The sequence below is a fragment of the Branchiostoma belcheri genome, unplaced genomic scaffold (assembly GCF_001625305.1).
Source record: "Branchiostoma belcheri isolate BF01 breed outbred unplaced genomic scaffold, Haploidv18h27 scaffold4, whole genome shotgun sequence".
NCBI classification, from domain to species: Eukaryota; Metazoa; Chordata; class Leptocardii; order Amphioxiformes; family Branchiostomatidae; genus Branchiostoma; species Branchiostoma belcheri.
The window spans coordinates 3687219-3709595 of NW_017804020.1; the positions used below are offsets into that span (position 1 = coordinate 3687219).

The 22377-nt window shown below is 42.6% G+C and overlaps 3 protein-coding genes across 3 annotated transcripts in view; all 3 read right to left on the bottom strand.

Moving 5' to 3' along the window:
- The window catches only part of LOC109477202 (protein shisa-4-like), a 10388-nt gene extending 2069 nt beyond the window's left edge, over nt 1-8319 (bottom strand). Inside the window, exons 1-4 of the mRNA XM_019778270.1 lie at nt 8137-8319; nt 3708-3909; nt 3081-3208; nt 242-402 (exon numbers count right to left, since the gene is read on the bottom strand). Of these exons, the coding sequence (XP_019633829.1) occupies nt 242-402; nt 3081-3208; nt 3708-3909; nt 8137-8182 (537 nt within the window). The 5' untranslated portion in view covers nt 8183-8319. The remainder of the gene's footprint in view (nt 1-241; nt 403-3080; nt 3209-3707; nt 3910-8136) is intronic.
- An 847-nt stretch (nt 8320-9166) lies between these two features.
- On the bottom strand, nt 9167-13046 carry LOC109477182 (postacrosomal sheath WW domain-binding protein-like). Its single transcript, XM_019778250.1, has 4 exons — nt 12864-13046; nt 10915-11101; nt 10465-10601; nt 9167-10076 (listed from the first exon to the last, which is right to left on the bottom strand). Exons 1-4 carry the CDS (start codon nt 12907-12909, stop codon nt 9820-9822), a joined length of 627 nt encoding a protein of 208 aa, XP_019633809.1. The 5' UTR covers nt 12910-13046; the 3' UTR covers nt 9167-9819.
- Nucleotides 13047-18087: 5041 nt separating this feature from the next.
- LOC109477187 (protein shisa-5-like) lies at nt 18088-21941 on the bottom strand. Its single transcript, XM_019778256.1, has 4 exons — nt 21698-21941; nt 19927-20125; nt 19159-19277; nt 18088-18857 (listed from the first exon to the last, which is right to left on the bottom strand). The coding sequence occupies exons 1-4, from the start codon at nt 21750-21752 to the stop codon at nt 18706-18708; spliced, it is 525 nt and encodes a 174-aa protein (XP_019633815.1). The 5' UTR covers nt 21753-21941; the 3' UTR covers nt 18088-18705.
- Between the last annotated feature and the right edge of the window lie 436 nt (nt 21942-22377).

A 22377-nucleotide genomic window follows, 5' to 3' on the forward strand; every position in this document is an offset into this window, starting at 1 on the left:
TATATATATATATATATATATATATATATATATATATATATATATATATATATATATATATATATATATATATATATATATATATATAGTAGTAGTGTGTGTGTGTGTGTGTGTGTGTGTGTGTGTGTGTGTGTGTGTGTGTGTGTGTACATGTGTGTGCATGTGTGTGCATGTGTGTGTGTATGTTCAGTACTTTAGTACTTTACGCATAAACCAAAGCCCAACTTTAAACTACGTATACCTGCGACAAGAAACAAGAATCGCAGCAGTAGGGACTGTTGCTGGTACCACAACAGTACTGGTCCTCATAGTCATCACCATCACTGTAGTTGGGGCAGTTGAAACCGTAATGGAAGACTCCGTATATGTCGGTGTAGGAGGAACAGTATTCACCACCAGAGGCTAAGGAACCAGAAAGAGGGTATTGTTAACATACTCCCTGTTCCTGTTCTTCCGTTTGTATATTACCGGATGTACCTGTAAGAAGAAGCAACATTGTATTTTGTATCTTAGGCATCGAATGCAGTTTCAGGGAGGCAAAACTGGATATTCGAAGTCAATTTTCTGCAACTGTTCGGCTGCAGAATGTTCCAAAATGTTTCAAACATTCGGGTGTGGACAGGAGATTCGGTTGTCTGGTGGTTGGTTGCTTGTCGGGAGAATGTTGTGAACTATGTGGCAGGAGCTTAAGAAGTAAACAAGCCATCCCCACACTGAAAGAACGTGTATATCACCGTTTTAGCCATTGCATGACTTGACAAAGAAGTAATCATTAATTAGTAACGCTGAACAAACAGGTGAGGGTGTGGGTAACAAACGATCGGACTTTGAACAGCAAAATGTTCCGTAATTTTTCATATTTTCAGAGAAATCTTGAGGGACCCTATCTTGAATTGAGCGATTATAAGGGGCATTATTTTCTGACCCCGTCATTACTTTTAACCATGTTTTACACATTCTTACACTCCTTACACACAAAGCTTACACTCCAAATTCATGAGTCAAACTTTCGGCATACTTCCTCTAGTTCTAGAGGAGTGAAAGCTATAACCAGACTAAACGAAAATATCCGTTTGTTCTTAGATATTGAAGTCATATACTGCAGCTATAGTTGCTTGAACAATAACCTAGTTTGTGGAAGTTAGCCAAAACCACGTTATAGTATCTCCACAATGGTACCATGCAATTTTATTACGTTCTGCGTCCTTATATACCACAAATTGAGCGATATCGCGACTGCAACAGAGTAGAACAAAAAGAAGTAATAGTTCTCACCTGTCCCAAGGACAGCTATCAAAATCAGCAAGCCTGAAGCGGCCATGTCTTTTTCTCTCTTCCTTTGGTCTTCTCGGTGTGTCGCTAAGCATGTAAGGAATGACGTTCTTGAATGACTCGGTTGTTGGACAATAGGAACGTACCAACCCTAGGAAAACTTAAGGGGTGGTCGATTCTGTACCAATAGATTTAGCGGCTATTAAAATTGGTTTTACAAACTGATGTCGTATTCGTGCATTCATATAAGGGAATAAATATCTTTTTCATAACGCCATCTGTATTCATAGTATCATCATTGGGTTCCATAGGATTATTGTAAGTCAATGAGACAACAGTAAAAACTCTTTGTTTAGAAAGCATCGCGGTTTAATCAAGAAAACAAGCCGTTGTACAAACGGAAACCATGACCTTTTCCTATACCAGACAATATGCATTTTCTGCTATATATATTACATATGTGTAATATATATGCTGTGTATATTCTTACAAGCCACCGCTTTGAACCACAAAAAAAAATAAAAATCTACATTTTCCTATATATAGATGACAAAAGCCAGTGAAAATTCCCCAGATTTTTTTACATCGTCGATGCTGAGATAAGGGTTATGATACTGTCATTTATGACTAGCTGGGCAACTCCGAATGCCAAATTTACACTGTCACAATGGGTACGAAAATAATCAGGTGCGTACTTACATGTATTGTTTCTTATATACATGTATCTATAGAAATAAAACGTTTTTGGACTTAATTTTATGCTCCACATCCTTCATACAGCTGATATGTTCCATACATACGATACGACAGGGAAGCGATACTGTGAGCTAATGTACCATAGCGCAGTCTACACCATAGCGAAATAACAAACTTGTGCAAGTAAAACTTAAACTGGAAATCACTGAATAAACACAGCTCCGCAGATGCGGCTGCACATGCGTCTACAGATGTACAGGGGGCGCTGTTTGCTGCCGCTACTCAAACTGGGTGTAGGGCGGGTTGCCTCCAGCTGTCCCCGGCACATTGGGCATCACAATCGGAGGACCTGCAATAGTGCAAGCCCCGTAAAAATCAAAGCGATCCCAAACAGAACCACACAGAAATATGTCTAAGACACACAAAGATACTACTTAAGCAGCAGTGTGACCATATTTTCCAAAGACTTGGTAGACGATGTACAATATGATCTTTCACAAACTTCAGTACTAGTACCAGACGATGGTTGTGTGTGATGATGATGATGATTTTTCTCCATTTTGTAGCATGCATGGATGTCCTGTATGTCCAGTCACATTGAAAACGAATCTTATATAATAACTCACGGTCCAAGTAGTTGGTGATCAAGTGAGCGTAAAGCAAGAGAAGAATATAGACTCGGTAAGGTTTTGGTCTGGTCGTGTTACAGTTGAGGATGTAGAGGGGAAACGAAGTCCCTTACTAGTGAAGGGTAAAGTCAGTCATCCTGTCAGCAGCCGCAAGGGGGCGATAGAAACGTGGTAAGGAATCACACAACGCGGTATATGGCAATAACGTGTGGAGAAACACATAAAATCATCAGAACATGTTTCAAAACGTTTAAAACGTTCAGGTGTGAACGGAAGGTTTGGCCATGGTTGACCTGTGGTTGGCTGGTGTTCGGGAGTAGGTCGGGGCGTGGTTGGCACTCAAATTTGTCTAAAATGTAAGTCAAATTCGATTCAATTTTAGGTAGGAATGGTCTAAATCTGGCCAGACTGCTCCCGAACTTCAGCCAATCTTGGTCGGCTAGGCTGGTATTCGGGAGAAGGTTCTGAATGTGCGTCACGAACCCTGCACGACGGTAACGGCGGGCTGGCGGGAGGAACAGCAGCCGCGACAGCAGCACACACAGCAGCAGATCAGCAGGATCAGCACAAGCACGCATCCCCCGATCACCAGGCCCAGGAACGCCGCGTAACTGTGGGAGAGATCAGGATAACATTAAGGTCTTAACTACGCCGAAAACTTCGCGACCGACACTACTATTTGGGGCCGCAAATGGCCCAAACTCTGCCAATGGCGAGCACGTCATTATCAAGCGTGTGGAGAAATTTTTTTTTTTTGCTGATAACAAGCAAAAATCTCGATGACATCGGCCAGTTTGCCATTGATTTCGACAGCATGGCAATTTGTGTTGTGTATACATTGTATCGTGTTGCGTTGCGCTTCATACGAGTTATCACTATAGCTGCTTGAAAAAATCAAGTGAGGAGGTAGCAGGCTTATAGAACTGGGGGGTTGGTGGTCTTCGGATGTTTTTTGATTAACCAGGCCGGCTATGCTGTCTATATACAATCAGAAAATAGCACATAAAAGCTCCCAAAGACCCTGAAGACTCCCCAAACCCCCAGTTTTTGGCATGCTATGGAGGCTAGTGGACCAGTCAAACAAACAAACTGTGCCCAAGTCGCCCTCACCTGAGAGTCCCGCCTGTGATGCAGGCCACCACACTGGTGATGGACTGGGTACAGTCGCTGCAGCAGTGCGGGTTGTCCTTCGTGCCGCAGCAGAACTTGGAGCCGGGACTGTCCACCAGCGTGGGGCAGTCGAACGCCGGCACCCACACCTTGATGCCGAGGACGTCAGGCGTGTAATGTCCAGGGCAGGTTTCAGCAACGGCTTTATATAGATACAGTAGACACAACAAATACAACGATATATATAAACTTTAAAGAAGATACCAGACACACGGAACATCCATGGCCTTTCTTTAAGTCGCTTCAAGATTGTGGCTGTAACATACTTTGCCTTAAATTTCGTCATGATACCAAAATATTCTGTTTTTTTTATATTCCAACATATAATCACAAGACGTGGTGACGGCACACTCATGTTTTATCAACTTATATTAATGTCGCCACCAACACAGAGGACAATACAATACTCATTTACACCTGAGCGAAGTGAGGAAATTATTAAGTCGTGTTAAGTGCCTTTCCCAAGATCGATGGCATGTCAGGACTCGAAGCCGGGACCTCTTGGTTCCGAGTCGAGCACTATGCCGCTACGCCACACGACCCCACTGCTTATACTAAACATACACACACTAAATATTCTGTTGCAGTCATGATACAAAAAAAAATTTCAAACAAAGATAATAATATATTACTTCATCTAAAATTGCAGGAAAGAGTCATACATACATGTAGTGATACAGATGGTAGGTCACATGAACTTGATTTAACGGATTGGACAGACTCGCGCATTTATATTGATCTGGGCCCGTTTCCAAAAACAAAACGAATTATTCACTGATACTACACTGGTGATTCACGACTATGCTCTCACCCCTGTTACAAAATTGGAAGAGTCCCAATGAGATATTCTAATTATCGGATTTACACCATCCGCTCCGTAAAAGTGGTCACTGTCACACACAGCCAAACATGGCCTCTCGAACACTGCCGAACTCCCCCAATTGCAACAATTGTTTAATTAGGAGTAGGTCAGGAGAAAGGTCGGATGGTGTTCAGCTGCGTCAACCGATATGTTTGAAAACGTTTAATTTTAGTGTTGCTGGGAGGTTCGATTTTTTTTCTACCATGGTTTGCTGGTGGCTGGCTTGTGTTTGGAAGTCGGGGCGTGGTTTTCAGTGAAATTTGACTCAAATGTAACTCATATTCAAACTCGATTCACATACAAAGGTAGGCGTGGCTTGTATACTATAATCTGGTCAGACTGCTCCCGAACTTTAAATTTAACCAACATTGGTCGGCTGGTGTTCGGGGGAAGGTTCTGAATATGTGACGGGGGCCATCATGTCAAAATGGCTGCCAATGCCCGAGTGCGTGCAAAGTTCCACTATACTTAAAGGCAGAAAGTAAAACAGATTTTTCAGAACCATGAATTATTCTGTATCTGTATCTGTATCTGTATAGCCGGTATAACCGCCTTTCGGCGTAACACACCAGCTTCGCAGGCACGCGGCGCGGCGGCAGCTGGCTATATTACACCGATCGACTTGTTACACCTAACCCTTGAACTTCTAGCTCTAGACATTGTTTAAAGCTATCTATTGACAGTGCCCCTACTGTACTTGGTGACAGTGAGTTCCACTCTGCGATAGTTCTAGGAAAGAATGAATTCTTGAACACCTCAATCCTTGGTTGATAACTCTGGTACTTGAATGCGTGGCTATTTCTTGTTCTCTTCTGGGCTGGTATTAGGTACTTAGTAGTTGGGACATCCACCAGTTTATTAGTCATTTTGTACATCATGCATAGTCTAGACATTTTTCTTCTGTCTTCAAGTGAGGTCCACTGTAGGTTTCTTTTCATTTCCGTGACACTAGCACCTCTTACATAGTTGTTCATACAGAATCTTGCAGCTTGATTCTGTACCCTTTCCAATTTGTCTTTGTCTTTCTTTGTATATGGATCCCATACTGTCGCAGCGTATTCTAGGTTCGGTCTTACAAGTGACGTGTATGCAAGTGATTTTACTCTCGCTGGACATGCCCACAGATTACGTTTAATCACTCCCAATGTCTGTTTCGCCTTAGTTGTGATATTATTAACATGTGCACCCCACTTCAGTCCGCTTGTCAGCGTGACGCCCAGATACGGATGGATTTTTGTGGTTGCTAAAGCCTGACCACAAAACTGGTAGCTAGTTGCATGTGGTGTTCGTTTGTTTGTTATGTGCATAATGTAGCATTTTTCGGGATTAAACTGCATGAGCCATTTGCTTTGCCATTCTTCCAGGGTGTTCAGGTCTTTTTGGAGAAGTTGTGAGTCGGTCTGTGTAGAAAGCTCTACATACAATAGACAGTCATCGGCAAATAACCTCACATTTGAGTCAAGCTGATCTGGTAGGTCATTTATGTACAAGAGAAAGAGCAATGGCCCCAGGACGGTTCCTTGAGGGACCCCAGACGCTACTTTAACTGGAGCCGACGCCTTCCCTTCAACCACTACTGTTTGCTCCCTGTTGGTCAGGAAAGCCTTTAACCAATTCAGCGTAGGGCCTTGGATTCCATAATACTCCAGTTTTGAGATGAGCCTGCCATGGGGGACTTTATCAAAGGCTTTAGTGAAATCAAGTATTGCTAAATCTACCTGCCGTTTACTGTTTAGTGCGCCAGCTATGTCATGGACTGTTAGTATAAGCTGTGTTTCTGTGGATCGTTTGGCTCTGAATCCATGCTGGTAATCCGTTAATATACTGTAACTTTCTAGGTGCTTCATGATTTGGCTATGGATGATATGTTCAAGTAGTTTGCAGGATATGCAGGTCAGTGAAACAGGTCTGTAGTTGCTGGGGACCGCTCTATCTCCTTTTTTAAAGATGGCGCATATATTTGCATCCCTCCAATCTTTAGGGATTTCTGCAGTGTTTAGCGAGTGTTGGAAAATATTGGTTAGAACAGGCGCGATTTCACTAGCTGTCAACTTGAGGAACCACGGTGGTATTTGGTCTGGTCCGGATGCTTTAGAGGGATTGAGACCTTGAAGCATTTTTTCGACACCATCAGTAGAAACTACTATATTTTCCATTGGAGGAGTACAGGGCTGACCTAGAGATGGCATATCTGTGGTGTCTTCCTCTGTGAAAACACTTTTGAACTGTGAACTGAGTACTTCTGCTTTTTTCCCGCTGTCACTGATGATGGTATTTCCCACCTTTAGGGGTGCTACCCCGACAAGGTCTTTCCTCAGTCCTTTATGTACGACCAGAATGTTTTGGGTTTGTCAACTATAGCTTCTCCCAGTATGTCTGCCACGTATTTAGAGTGTGCTTGTCTTATGCTTTTCTGAACTCCCTTCTTAACTCTCTTATATTTGTTCCAGTCTTCCTCTTGGCCTGTTTTCTTAGCTTTGTTAATTAAATTATTAAACATAGCAATGCGCTATAGACATGGATACCCACTGAACTTCATGCAATCCTCCTGCGTATACCATAAAGATGTCGGTAGAAGTAATGTGGATGTTTGGATATGGGATCGGTCCACTCATTATCATACAGCCGCGCCCTGCATACGAAACTGGGACCGAAACTGCTACAAATTTGTACTTTCGGTACATACATGGCCTGGTTGATCAAAAAGGTGTTCTCTTATATATTCATGAGTTGGCTTGGGGTATGCGATCCGTCCATTTATATATTCATAGTACTAGTCATATCCTGTCGCGCCCTGCATACCAAAGACCGAAACTAGTACAGGAGATTGGTAGTTTCGGTGCGTACATCGCCCAGTGGGGACAGTACAGTACTGATGGGCGATTTGTCACACTAACTGTACAAACAACATTTTGTGCGTTTTATCTTATGATCGACGTAATCAAGAATAACTGTTCTTTCTAGCAGCATAATTTTGTACGTTTTGCATATGAAATGGGGAAGCGTAGCTCAAGCATTTGTTGTCACATCTAATTTAGGCGCTTTCACTACAGATATGTCAGGAAAGTATCGACATCCATTATACGGAACAAATTTTAATAAATGGAAGTAGTCTACCAAACTGGGGAAAAATTCAAACATGAGGAACCAAAATACAATACTTCCGTGTCAGTAGTCAGAGCTATGGTAGCCGGAGGCTGTCGTCATTTGCAAAAACATATGAGGCACCCATGCGTGGATAAAGGCTGGAGACCTTGGTGGTTACCATGGTTCGGTAAAGCAGGCACACACAACATCCCCACCACGTGTACTGTTAGCTCTGAACTGAGAACTGTCCCAGTCATGTATTGATGAACAGCAACACACAGAATTACAGATCAGACGTATAATTGCGTAACGTTACATACTAACGTTACATGTAGACTTGTTAGTCGGCCATCTTGAATGCTAGTGTCAGTGTGTTGTTCACAAGAAGGAAAATATCGTCCAATTTTGCGCCAGACTTACCCACATACAGTAGTGCCGCGCCCAGCAGTATCTTCAGTAGAGCCATATCGAGTCGGTAGGAACGGTAGGGTAGAGATACACACGACAACAAGGCTTCAGACTCCACATGTACACCCAAACACACCACAGCCGACGCTGACGGTAACAGTATGTCACTCTGTACTCTATCTGAGAGCGGTGGATTCTGAGACGAACGTTCTGATTGGACAGACCCTACAACAAAGGATGTTTATCAGGTATGTGCCCTTGGCGCTTGTCGTAGTGACATTTAAAACTTAGAATAACAATTTTCCCGTCGTAGCTTTAACGTTTGTTTTTAAATTGATATTAACGGCTTTAGAAAAAAATCTATGTCTTGCTTATTTTCCTGTGAAGTATGGTCAAACTTGTTTTCGGGGAGTGAGTATATTTTTCGTAAGAGCTGTTTGTGTCACACCCCAGACTAATCAGCACAAACGTTTGGTGGCAGGTAGGACTGATTGTCTGGTGGCAACTTGCACGTTCTGCAACGCTTGGCAAGATTATATTGTGGCCTATTGTAACTTACTTGATCAGATGTCGGTGTAGCACAATTGTAGTAGATTGCCTTCCACGTTATATTATAGTGTTGGATCGGAGGGTAACAAATAGCACTTTCGTGTAGTCAGAAAGTTAGTTTCGTTTTCACTAAAAAAACTGATCGACTTTTTCCTTCTTACATACAAATTTCCTTTATTCTAGCCTCTAACAGGTTTTGAAAGTGGCTGGAAAGAGTAGAAATTGGCCCCAAATAGACAAATAATATGGTAGGAAAGTCCAGTCGCTACGGGAGGTGGCTAATTTACTCTTTAAACTCCCTGAAAAGTCATCTGTCTCTTTGGTCAATTTCTTCTCATTCCAATAGTTCCAACCGCTTCCGAAGCCTGGTAGGACTAAAACATTCTACACCTAATAAAAAAATACAATTATCATTGATAGTCCTCCTTGTGGCGTGGAATGGGCTTTACTATATGTGTTTACAGCATTGTTGAACATCGAAACCAAGGAGAGGCATTATACACAAGTGATTTTATTCAAACAGTGTATTACAAAATTAAACACTTTTGATTACACACGTAGTGTCTACAAATATTTGTAGAAAAAGTAGGTTTTTGTATTTGAACACATCTTTCAATGTAACGCGGTACACAGTGTGTCAGAAATTCAATTTACGTTGACAAAACCGAGTAAACTAATTATTCCTCCTATTTGGATAATATTTGTTTTTGTACCAGCTGTGTAGTCTGTTAGACAGTCGACTTCAGCACAATTACCCTAACATTTACCCGGCTTACCCGGCCTTTGCCTGAACCCTCTAGTCACTGGCAACATGCCAGCACACTCATGAGATGTGGAATATAAGGCATATACAGAGAGGATCCTACCAACAACAAAATCTGCATTACGTTCAAACATTCCTGGCTACATGGTATGATTATACAACTATTCTAGCCCCCATTGTCGGTACAAATGTTTCTTATGAAATTGTAAGAAACGTTATCCAAGTTGTGATTTGTTACAAATCCCCATTGACATACGTACTTTAAAATCATTTAGAAAGGCGTACTGCAATGTTATACATATAACATATACAGGATTTGTTTTCCAATTGTATTCCTGACATCAGTAATTTTGTACATTTGAGCCCAAACTGAAACTTGAAGACTAGGCCTTCTGAGGGGGGTACGCCGCGTCCACAGGGTACGGTGTTCCTCCCTGGGGGTAGGGTGCCCCTCCCGGGGGGTAAGCTGCTCCGGCAGGGGGGTAAGCTGCTCCCGCAGGGGGGTAAGGTGCTCCGCCGGTCGCGGGGTATGCGGGAGGGGGGCCTGGGTACCCCTTCTCTGGCTGGCCGGCTGGAGGGGGGTACTGGGCGGGTTGGGCGCCGTACGCTCCCGGCTGAGTCATCACCGTGACCTGTTGTCCTGTGTAACACAAGAAGAATTATAAATATCATTTGCAAAATATAATATCAATACACGCACAGAATAATATACCCAAGTGATATTAAAACAAACATTACTAATTTTTATTGATCAACATAAAAAGTACAAGGCACAGTGGGCAACTCTAGCAGCTGCTATTTTAGCCTCATAACGGAAAGAAAAAGGATATAACTAAAAAAGACAAATTATAAGTATTATGATGAATAAAATTACCACTCATATTGGGCAGTACAAAATGCAAAGGAGATGAAAAAAAAACAGCATTGTACATTGTACAATTGTGAAATACAGATGCACAATGTGACTTGTGAGTTGAACTTCTTTAAATTTGGGACGACCTGAAAAAAAATTCACAGATAGAACTTGCCTTGTGGTGATGCCTGGTATGCCACCGGTGGGTTTTGTCGCCTTTTGGCGCATGCGCAGCAGCAGAGGACTATTCCCACAATGATGATGATGATGATGACGATAACACCGGTAATGATACCTACAATGACGCCGGTACTGGCGAAAAAAATTAGATTGAGTATGACGCAGGAAAATGCTATTAGAAACACACCATTGATTCGCAACTAGCTGAAACACAGCGGTCAAAAAATGTTTATAAATATAACTGCTCAACATCCATAAAACCTGAGAAACGTTATAGCTATGTGTATTGTACACGTGCAGTGAACATGGAACATCAAGACATGGAAAGATTGAGTGTGATGAAACTGTAACTCTTACATTCGTACATACATGAAGTATGAAATTGCTGCTAATTATAGATTATATGGCATGATGGTTTCTTCGCAAATTGCCGAAAACAAAATACCCGAGGTTCACTGCATGGTTCACGACGTCTCCCCAGCAATTTGAGCTGTCGTCAGCCTCCAAACAACTGTCGCAACAGTCAGTTCCGTCATCACAGCAGTAGATGTCGTCATCGTCGTCAACGATCGGCCGAGGACAGGAGAACCTGATGAGGCCCCCTAGCGACCGGCACTGCTCTCCAGCAACAACTAGGGCGGAAATCACACGTACCGAGTTGGTGTAAATAGCAGCTATATACATATATATAGAGAGAGAGTTGGAGAGGAAGAGAGAGGGAGGAGAGAGAGAGATGGAGAGAGAGAGAGAGGCAGAGGCAGAGGCAGAGAGACAGTGAGAGAGACAGAGAAAGAGACAGGAAGACAGAGAGAGGCAGAAACAGAGAGACAGAAACAGAGAGACAGGGAGAGAGAGAGACCCCACCAACTAACCATTTCCCCATGTATTTTACATCAACATCAATGCTTGGGAGCCATTTCTTAAGTTTGATTAGAGAATTCTTAAGTATTTTCTTCTGGAAATGCACTTGTGTGTACACGACCGTCTACATGTCGTTTCAAGTTTGTCAGTATGTCCGAGGGATCGAGGCGCCGCCCCGAAAGATCGGTACAGGCCAAACATACCTGTCAGGTATGAAAGCTCCGGGTAACTTGATATGTGTTCAAGGGCCGGGCCGTAACATTCTTTACAAATGCCAGGCTTTACATACGACACAGAGTTGTTTTGTTGATCGCACTGAAGCGTAAACCCGATATTGATGTTAGGTGGGGAGGGGGGAGGGTGTAGATTTAGCATTCTTGAATTCGTCATGTTACCTGTGCGTGTTTTGATAAATCCAAACTGAAATCAGGCTATTGACAGGCTAGAATCATGGCTGTATGAATGCCTTGACATCCGTTGGCATTCCGCCTTGCTAAATCTAAAAGGTTGAAATCGCTCTCCCAGCGCCATTCCACCCAACAGTCTATTTATCTGTCTACCTGTGAAGTTTTCCCACATTTGTGGACCGTCTTACCACCTTTGGCTCCTGAGAGGGGGTCATTTAACCACAGCCAGCGAGGGATTGTGTCAACACAGGCTAATAACTCATAGAACATAAGTGTTTTTGTTTCCCCCAGTCGTTCTATGCGTATTTATGGTTGGTGTGTACAACAGGTGATTTCATGTTACCATGGGTGAGGACAAGAGTCGTGACGTGCAGTCGAACCTCCTTGTTCAGACGAGCTAACCTACGTGTAGTCGTGACTGGTAGATTTGGCTAATCTCCAAGCATAAGCAGATCTTTCGGTGGCTGCAAGACAGTATCAAATTGACTAGGCAGTATCCATTTGCCATGCAGTAATACCATAAAAAAAGCCCGATAAAAAAGCCTAAAACACACCAAATAAGCCAAAGCCTAGTAAAGGCTGCCTGGAGAGTAAGACGTGGCACGATTTGCCTTTAGTCACTGTAGTACAGCTCCGAATCATAGGCTACTAATGTGAACTACATGAGAACCAAGACTTACATCGTATGTACGTAGACAGCAAACTCTTCTCTTTTGTGAGACCCCCCCCCCTCACCAAAGTACAACCCCGTCCCGTCACTGCATGCCTTTATATGGCCCACGTATACAGAATATTTTCTACTCATTTCCGGCGCATAACATCACGTAGCCTTTCCTTGAGACCGTATTTCTCCGGTCATTTCAGTAACGGTAAGCAACACTCCTATCTCCAACCAGCTGTGTCTCTCATAACATTTTGAGTGGCCCCTAACTTCAGCCGGTGGTTTCAGTCACCTGATAGCACAGTACTTAGGAAAGAATGTCAGTCTGCGATATCGTCAGAGTGAAAATTAAAATGTCACAGATTTCTCAAAAGATACTTCCTCTTTTTCCCTACTAGTTACTCTAAGCAATCTCTTAAAATTGGTATGATGTTCTCGCTATGTACAACTACAACGATTCCTTACCTGTTGCGAAAATGGCGACGATGACAACAGGTGTTAACCGCAACATGGTCACGAACCTTTGCGTTGTTTTGCGACGAAGCTAAGAACTGTTGGGTAGTTATGGCACTGCGGAGTGTCGCAAGTGTGTTCAGAGGAGGAAATGAACTGGTCTTATGATTAGCCCTGTGTCATGTACCGTTACGTCACTCGTGCACAGACCGGAAGTGACGTATGTTGTCACTCTGTGGTCTCACTTCCGTACCAGGATAGAAGTTCCACCGGAAGAACACTTGCCCGAATTTGGCTGGTCTAGCAGCGTTCAAGGACTTCCACATTTATAATGCTCAGCTCAGCATATTCACAGGAAAGGGAACGGCTTTAAAAAACACATGGCTCTAGAATCCACATTGCTATGCCCCAGTGAAATGTTTATTCTCTTGTTTGTCATGTTATTATCGTGGTTTTTTTGGTGTATTTGTGTGTATCTGTCATGTGTGTGTGTGTGTGTGTCCGCATATTTTTGGTACCGGTCGACATAACTTATTATATAAAAAGGACTTTGATGATATATAATTGGTATGCGGGTATGTCTTATATAGGAAGATAAAGGTCAAGGTCACATGTGGGCTTCCTAGTAGCTCATTTCTACAATCAACGACCCCCCCCCCAAAAAAAGATCTAAATTATGAGGTCTTTTTCCGAATTCTTGTAAAAGATACTAGTAGATAGAACACGATCCACGGATCAAACCAGAGTTTTAGATCGCCACCTATAATACTTTTTGCATATCATTAGGATGGACAAATTACATCCACTGTACTACATTTATATGCTCTTAGTTTAGATCTAGAGCATAAAAGATTTCATTAGATATAGATAATATATAGATACTTCAGAAGAAAATTTGAATTATGAAGACGTTTTATCATATAGTTTGGTGCGAAATTTACAGCATAAGCATTGCCATTGTCGAAAAAAATATATATATTAGCCTGTCTTTACCTACTGATAAGTGATTAAATTCATTATCCCTCTACATATGGTATTTACATGTACTACATTTTCGCACACCCGGATATGGAGTTCCTAAATCTTAAGTGTTGCTAAAAAACGAAAACTGAATGCCCATCTTGTCGTGTACGCGGAGGTGAAGACAGTGGCGACCGTGGAGAGGCCGGCGGCTGGGCTGGGTACTTGACGCCCGGGGTAGGCGGCGGTGAAGACGGTGGGTACCGCGGAGAGGCCGGCGGCTGTGCAGGGTACTTGACGCCCGGGGTAGGCGGCGGTGAAGACGGTGGATACCGCGGAGAGGCCGGCGGCTGGGCAGGGTACTTGACGCCCGGGGTAGGCGGCGGTGAAGACGGTGGGAACCGTGGGGAGGCCGGCGGCTGTGCAGGGTACTTGACGCCCGGGGTAGGCGGCGGTGAAGACGGTGGGTACCTCGGAGAGGCCGGTGGCTGTGTAGGGGACCCGGGGTAGGTGGCGGTGAAGACTGGGGAATGGCCGTCATTTGTATTTCTGGAGGGAAATGGAGATGCCTTGTATTTTGTATTTTGACAATGATACCAGGTCAGCACCGGCACACTTAGCTGGTAACGGCTGACTACAAAAATTAAAAGAAACTTCTTATCCAGGTAATTTTGGAACGGTGTTAATTTCACATCGAGTACGTGAATGTCCTTGCAATGACAATTCGGGCACATACCACACTGCACAAAACATTTGCATTTTATACCTGTAGATACCAGTTGAGTTGCGTAACACTACTGGACTTAATAATCGTAGTAAATCAAAGTCAATTACGGAAATTCCGGACTTAACAAGACTTGTAAATGAAATTACTGTACTTGACTTCCTTGACAAACATTGTAAAACGAGGTACTGTGTACAAAGTATAAATATTTCCGGACTTTACTACATTATTTGGTAAATACGACTTTTACCAGGAAATGCCATACGTTGTACTTGATACAATTGTTGTACAATAAAAGTTACTATATAACTCAAGCAAATCATAGAATAAATGCCCCACTTGAACAAAGCTCCATCAAAAGTCATTCTTCCTATTTAACTCGATAGACTTACCATACGAACTCGTTTGGGCCTTCTTGATGTTCTTCCTTGCCTTTCCGTTACACCATATAATGGCACCAACGACGATAACGGTAACAGTGATGACTCCCACTACTATTCCGACGATGGCGCCGATACTAACAATAAAAGGGAGGGCGGGGGTGATTGTTTTGTACATCTGTCGCTACTAGAAACTTTTATACATTTATTGAAATACATACTTCATCTTTGCTGTCGAACGTAATCTCAACAACATAATCTTTGAGAAGATGTAGGGTCTAGCTTGTTTTACAGTTGTAGTATTGCGCAGTCACGTTGCGTAACGCCAGAGGATTCGGTTCAAAACCAAGAGGTCCCGGGTTCGAATCTTGCCATGAAACCAACCTTGTGTGACATGGAAGTCGCTTTATACAAAACTTTCCTCACTTCGATCAGGTGAAAATGCCAGAATGATCATTATCATGATCGTGGTCATTAACAGAAAAATCAAACCAAAAACATCTTTTTATTTAAAAGTTTAACAAGACTATCACCTACTTCATATTGAAAAAGTTTTTGGCGTCTCCCATACAGCTGTCGGGCCTGCTGACGGTGGATCTGCAGGGGTCTGAGCAGCACACCCTCCCGCAACAGTAGATGTCGGCGGGGTCGAACTTGTACAGCAGCGACTGTGGGCAGCTGAAGGATCGCCCGTGTGCTGTCCGACAAACCTGGGCGCCATCTATACAATATACGTAAGGTATCAAAAATCAGACGTCGTCCCATACGTCGCATACTTGTGCAATGCTGCTTCTCTATACCCTGGGTGCCAGACTCCGCGGGTTTCAGTGCGTCAGCCTCTGTAAAGAGAAAAGCGTCCCGGCTGCCCTGGACGCCGTCCCTGACCATCCGAGCCCGCCCTGACCCACCCCAGACCGTCCTGGCGCTCCGGGCGGCTGGATACTATACCGCCCTCCCCGACATACCGGCCTCCCACACACTTGCTACTACTAACTCCCGTCCGGCTCAACTCCCTTGAAGCAGGCGAAGGGCTCTTGGCTGCCGAAGGGAAAACGGCCAACGGCCCGATACGAGTCTGGCACCCAGAGTAGCTTCTGTACAGAAAAGGTACATTCATCAATCTACAGTTCTACGCCCTTTCTTGATGTAAACGGTTTCAGGATCACATTGTTGCATATTGTGTCTAGTATTATTAAACCTGAGGACAATTCATGAGATTATTTACTTAGTGATTTCCTTACATCCTATGATTACATTATCACGCACGACAATATGCTGTCCTATATCATTGTTGTCATCCCTGGGGCTATGTAGCTGTCAACGTTACATACACAAAGGATTCAACAGATCATGGCGGGATACCGAACTTGTTCTGCAGCTTATTCTTGATAAGCGGCCCCCCTCCCCACCAGCCCCCCCCCCCCCCCCCACCGACAGACGTCCTCTCCCTAACAGAGGCATGATGGGACTTTTGCAGCCCGTCGGAAAGGTCTCCCTGCTTCCCTTCTCACCATAGTTCACAAAAACAAACAATCACCAGGTTATCACAATCTAAATTCGTAATCGTGGTTAAATGTTAGAGCTGCATTCAACATTAGGACGATAACGTAAATTTTCTGATCTTTCCTTTACAACGTAAGTTTGATCAACCAGTCAAAACATTAAAGAACTGGAAGTGAAAAAAATGTGACACCTCGCAAGTATGTTTTAAAGTTAGAAACACAGCTGTTAGCCATGTTTCTTTACATTCTGGTATTTTGTGGTGGTAGTACAAACTGAGTGCGCTTCGTGTGACATTGTATTTGTCAGGTATTTGGCATAAAAATAAAAAAAAATGTTGCATTGAAAATGATTGCATTGAAAATATTTTGAAAAGTGGAAGGATATTACAATCATACTGATTCATACGAAAATTGTGCAAAAATGTTACACAATGCCTGTTTAAGAATATATTTGTTTCCCTGTCGCTGCGATGATTATTTAAGAACTAAACTGCATCAAAATTGTGTCTTCCGATTCTTAAATAGTACGTTTTGCTGGTAGGTCTATTTCGATACCAACCAACGGTTTGTTGTCAGCAAATGCAATACAAACAAACAAATAAGCAGAACAAATTTTGACGCCAAAGCTTTCTGTACCTCAGTGACCTGGTCTCACTGTGCATGCTTGTGTCGCAGCCCCTATACCGGTCTAATTTCCGGGTGTGCTTGCGTTTGGACACGGCCGTGATTGTGTAACACATAGAGTCGATAGACTTACCTATCGTCCAAAAAGCGCCCAACAGGACTACCAGCACCATCCGTAACATCATCACACGTCTCTTGGGAGATACATGCGGTATAAAAAAACGGTAACAGGAACGATAAACGAGTGAACGTTCCTGTATGTTAGACAGCGAGTCAGGCCTTTACACCCAGCCGTACATGGAGTTTTGTGTGACGTTTCAGCTCAAAGAAGTTAGGCAAGTTTCACCCCTTTGGGCGACAAACGACGTAATCCCATTTTTGTGACATGGTTATTTACGAGCAAACCGTCGAGTACGGTAGCACAGGCCTTCGTTGCTGTATTCTTTAAGTACTAGTAACTCTTGCCCCCACCCACCCAGCACGTCGGCAGAACGTAGCCTGCGCAGAACCCCGTATTTTCGCGTTTTTCGTTGGGTTTTTGGTCAACGTTGCATCAGAATTTTGCCTGTTGCAGAGGAGATTCTTTCCGACATAACATTTGGAAACTACTGTCGAAATGCTAACCTTATATGAGCGAATACAACCTTATATGAGACGTTCTGCCGAAGTGCTATGTACAATACATTACGGGTTTCACGCAGGTGCAGTACGTTCTGCCGACGTGCTCACCCACCCCATTTTCAAGGCCAGGCCTTTCAAAGAAAAAAGTTTCAGCTAACTTAAAGTTTAAGAGACACTCAAAATCGGCCTGACAAAAGGACAACAGTATAATAAATCAAATCTAATCAAATCAAAAAGCAGTCTTTGGAAATCTAAAACTCCCCAGATTTCTTGTTTTGGTAAGTAAATATCAGGTTATATGGACGGGACTTCACTACTAAGACACTCAAGGTGAGATGTAGACGTAATACTGATATATTTTACTAGCAGTGGAACAACTCTTCCAGTGACATCTATTCCACAAAGGACACTACAATATCATAACTTGCCAGAATTTATTTCAGATGATGACAGAAATCAACTTAGTACACTTCTTTAGTCATTTGTAGAACAAAATATCACATTTTGCCCAGCATGATTTCTTTAAAAGTGCATGTTGGCTATTTCAATAACATAGAAAGCATATGATACTACATGATATATAAAACTACGTTAGATATAGGGATTTCGGCATGTACACGACTTGTGTGTTATGAATGGGTACTACTAATAATACAGCTACAGTATACTACAGAGTATCAGAAATCACGAAAAAGCACACTCTTATCTTATATACTTTCTACAAACTATGTCTAAAACTATAATCTTTGCGGATATGGATCCTTTTCGATATTCATTATGATATTTGTACACATGATTTTGAATGATACAAAAACATATTGCTGCATGCATCACTAGTACTAGTTGTATTGGTAAATTTGTATCTTATCAGCTATAGCATAGATTCTAATTGCATGCTTTATGTCCCATAATTGTACAGATATCTGACTTGATATAATACTACATACATGTATGTCGAATTTGCCATATAATGTGAATCATGCATTCTTCTGTATTGTCGACCCAACTGTTGCGGTGTCGCCTGAGGTCACAACGATTGTGGCCTAAACCTTAGGTGGGTAGGCTGGGTTTTGAGGGTAGGCTGGGGGTTGTCCAGCCGGGTACTGTGGGTAGGCAGGAGGCTGTGCAGGGGGGTACTGGGGATACTGGCCGGGTGGAGACTGCACGGGATGGGCGACCGGAGCCATTTGGACAGCTGTGAGGGAAAAAGTGATGTCTAATTGTTATACCACAAGAAAACCAAGCAAAACAACTGACAATATATATGCTTGGATATAATAAATATCTGATAAAGGTAGCAGGAATGATTAACGAAATAATGCTTTAATCGTCATAATTTACAAGAATATCTTGAAGTTCTTTTCAGGACTAAAACTGGAAAAACAACGTGAATTTTTCTGGGCCAGTGAAAAACTGCTTGATAAATACAAGTTGCGGGGACTAACTTGGATCCAACCCGTCACCCCTGTCGTGAATTTGAATATGTAGATCTTTACCCTGTGGTTGGCTTCTCTGGTTCCCCTTGGCGCATGCGCAACAGCACAAGACACAGAGCGCCACGATGATGATGACGAAGACGATGCCTCCCACAATGATGCCGATGAGGGCGCCGACACTGGGACGACATAGGACGACATATGTTTCACATGTTTTGCAAGAGGAGTTAAGGAGGCGGTCTACATAAGAGCTCACAGACCTACCCTGAACAGAGACGGGGGGCGACACAAGTTATCTGGCACGTATGACCCGCTACTACGGTCACGTGTCTCTGACGTCACGTTCCAAGAGTAGACGGGTCCATTCCGTGAACAAGGTTGATGGAGTCAGCCGAAAATTTGGGGTAAGTCTCAATTCTGTATCTAGTGTTGGAAGTTAAAGTCCAGTCTTTAACTTCTCATAATGGCATATGTATCACGTTATGTTTTCCTTAACTTTCCTTTCAGTCACAAGGCTAGAATAGTCACATTTTGAAACAATATATATCATGGGGACGGGCCTTCTGATCGGCATGCGCAAAAAAAGGCAATTTGTGCACCACGATTTTTACTGTGCAAATTTTGCTCAGAAATGCGCAGTTTTCTTCGTCCCTCCCCTCATGGCATCAGAATGTACTAGACAGTATGACGTTATCTTATCTATATAGGGAAAATAATCAAAGTACCAGAGAGGATTTGTTCGGGAGCAAATACAACAGATTTCAGCCAATCTCCCTATAAAATGGACTGTTCCAATACTTATGGTATAAACTGAAATAAAAAAAGTACCCTAGTCGAAACGCCTTATAAGCGGTGTCGCCAAAGTTGTTGATCCCGATACAAGAGGACGTGTCCACGATGGAGCTCCAGCATCTATCACAGCAGCTGTTTCCCGCGCAGCAGTATTCCTCGTCGGAATCGTCGAAGATCGGACGTGGGCAGGTGAAACTGGTGAAGCCAGACCCACATCGCTGCCCGGCATGGACAACTGAAGTTTCGGTAAAAAATCAGAAGTCATCAAAGTCTCATTTACGTTATAAATACTGCCGACGTCCCTTACCTTCTCAATTACATACATGTATGTCACAAGTTTGTCCAGTCCTATCATGGAACGCAACGGATTTTCTGAATTTCCTAATTATGTTAATAATTCAAATGAGATCCTGATTTGCATAATTGTACTTTGATTTTATCAAGTATCACTTAAGCTACATACATACCAAATATCAGGACGTTCCGTCAACCGGCTCCTGAGTTATATTCCCCTTCAAATATTTTTTTCATCGAATAACCCTGCAGTTCCGGAGCAAAGTGATAGGGAGCCTAAACTCATGTCACTTCTATCCGAGCACAAGAGCTATCTACCATGCAAAATTCGTGGACTTAGCATTTCAGATCAAAACTTGAAGCTCCGCTGTTTTACCTGTAGTGGTTTGTAATCTATATAGAGAGCCTCCCTCAAGAAAACATATGTTATAACGTTACAGACATTATAACGTAGGGCAATATTTACTTGGCTACCAACAACGCAACTTGTTGAATTCTGGTTTTACTATACATAAAATATGAAATTTATGAAACTGTATTTGACTACCAGATTTGAGGGTAACTCTGTGACATCTACTCTTCTCATAGATGCCTCATTTTCTATACATTTCTGCCGTGTTTTACGCCTGATGAGTTGTTTTACCATAAACAACATTCCGAGCGATGGACACGCCAGAAACTCGTTCTGCAACTTTTGTCTGACGCCCCACCCAACAAATGGTGACGCTTTTGTTTAGTGACCTTTGTCGACATTAGTGTACCAGATAGAGATGTCACTGGACTCTGTGTCATGTATATGGCATAGATAACACATTATTTCATGTAGAAGGTTCACTTTCAGAACTGCTACTCATCACTGCACTGTTCACACACTCATCTAAAACTATCGGGATTAAAAATGACAGAATACGTGAAAGCCGTAGAGACGTTTTCCGTGATTTCTTGTCTGTGTACCTGAGAGCTACATGTAAAGTACAAATGGTACGCCTGATACCAGCTAGATTCTAGAAGCTAATCACCAAGCAAACAAATCTTATGGGGACTTTCTTACATTTTTTCTAACCATGCGACTTTCTCTATGTGATTATTGCTTCCTCCTTGTGATCAACGTTTCCTTGTTACCTTCTTAAATGTTAAGGTTGCACAATTTAGGATGTATTAAACTGAAAACAAGCAATATTTACTGTTCTTTACACTGCACTGATGTCTTACTAACACGGCAAATAAACTCACACATTTCATAATTAGAGGAGATACATAATTCCGTATCCTTGTCTGTACATTGGGAAACTAAATATGAACTGAGTGAACATATCCAACTATTATTTAAGCTGCGAATTCGTCCACTCAGAATTTAGTTAAATCTATACAGAAGTGTGTCATTCTGAGCTTGATGTACACTAAATGAACAAAAGCATTCATGATACTACTACTACTTAGGTCACAGTGGGTCACACTCAGTGAATCAATGGCGACATGGTTAACATGAGTGTCACGTATGCATTCTACTTACCTGTTGTACAGACAGTCACCATCAAAACTACCGCGAATACTAGTATCCTCCCCATGTTCACACTTCTAGATCTCTTGGCTACGAAATAAACAGGTAACGTTTCAAGACTAACTTTCAGTGGACTCGGCTACAGTTAGATTGTGCCTTTTGAATGACACAGCAAAAAAGCCGAGATTCTACAAAAGGTTCGGCAGTTTAGTTCAAACACCCTCCGGCTAGAAAAACGTCATCGCCTTCTCGGGGAGCTCAAGGAAACACAGGGTCAAAGTTCATGCACGAGTCCCAACCTACTCAGCTAGAAACTATGCGTTTCCGTGGTCTAAACCGGCCCCCTGAAGAATGTACTAGTCAACTAGAGTTCCACGATATCATACCTCTGCCTGCTACGCGCATCAAATTCTTAATGTTTCTCACTGTTTATGTAAATAAGATCCTCATTTGCATTAATCAATAATCATATTCTCCACCTAATTACAGTCTTATACAAACAAAAAAGTCTATTCTGGAATTTTAGATGGTGGAAGTGCAGATGGAATTACAAGACTTTAGTCACAGTAACAGACATGAAGAACGTAAAATATATATGCATATTATATATAATTAAAAACCTTACATTCACTGTCCTTACGCTCAACGAGGTATCTACATGTACATGTAAATGCTGTTTAGGATCCATTGGC

Coding starts and splice junctions, on each gene's coding strand:
- LOC109477182 (XM_019778250.1), bottom strand. CDS start 12,909: ATGTTGCGGTTAACACCTGTTGTCATCGTCGCCATTTTCGCAACAG. Junction 11,102..12,863: donor CGTCGCCATTTTCGCAACAG/GTAAGGAATCGT, acceptor TTTCCGCCCTAG/TTGTTGCTGGAGAGCAGTGC. Junction 10,602..10,914: donor AACCATGCAGTGAACCTCGG/GTATTTTGTTTT, acceptor TTTTTTCGCCAG/TACCGGCGTCATTGTAGGTA.
- LOC109477187 (XM_019778256.1), bottom strand. CDS start 21,752: ATGGGGAGGATACTAGTATTCGCGGTAGTTTTGATGGTGACTGTCTGT. Junction 20,126..21,697: donor GGTGACTGTCTGTACAACAG/GTAAGTAGAATG, acceptor CCGAAACTTCAG/TTGTCCATGCCGGGCAGCGA. Junction 18,858..19,158: donor CCAGAGAAGCCAACCACAGG/GTAAAGATCTAC, acceptor TTTCCCTCACAG/CTGTCCAAATGGCTCCGGTC.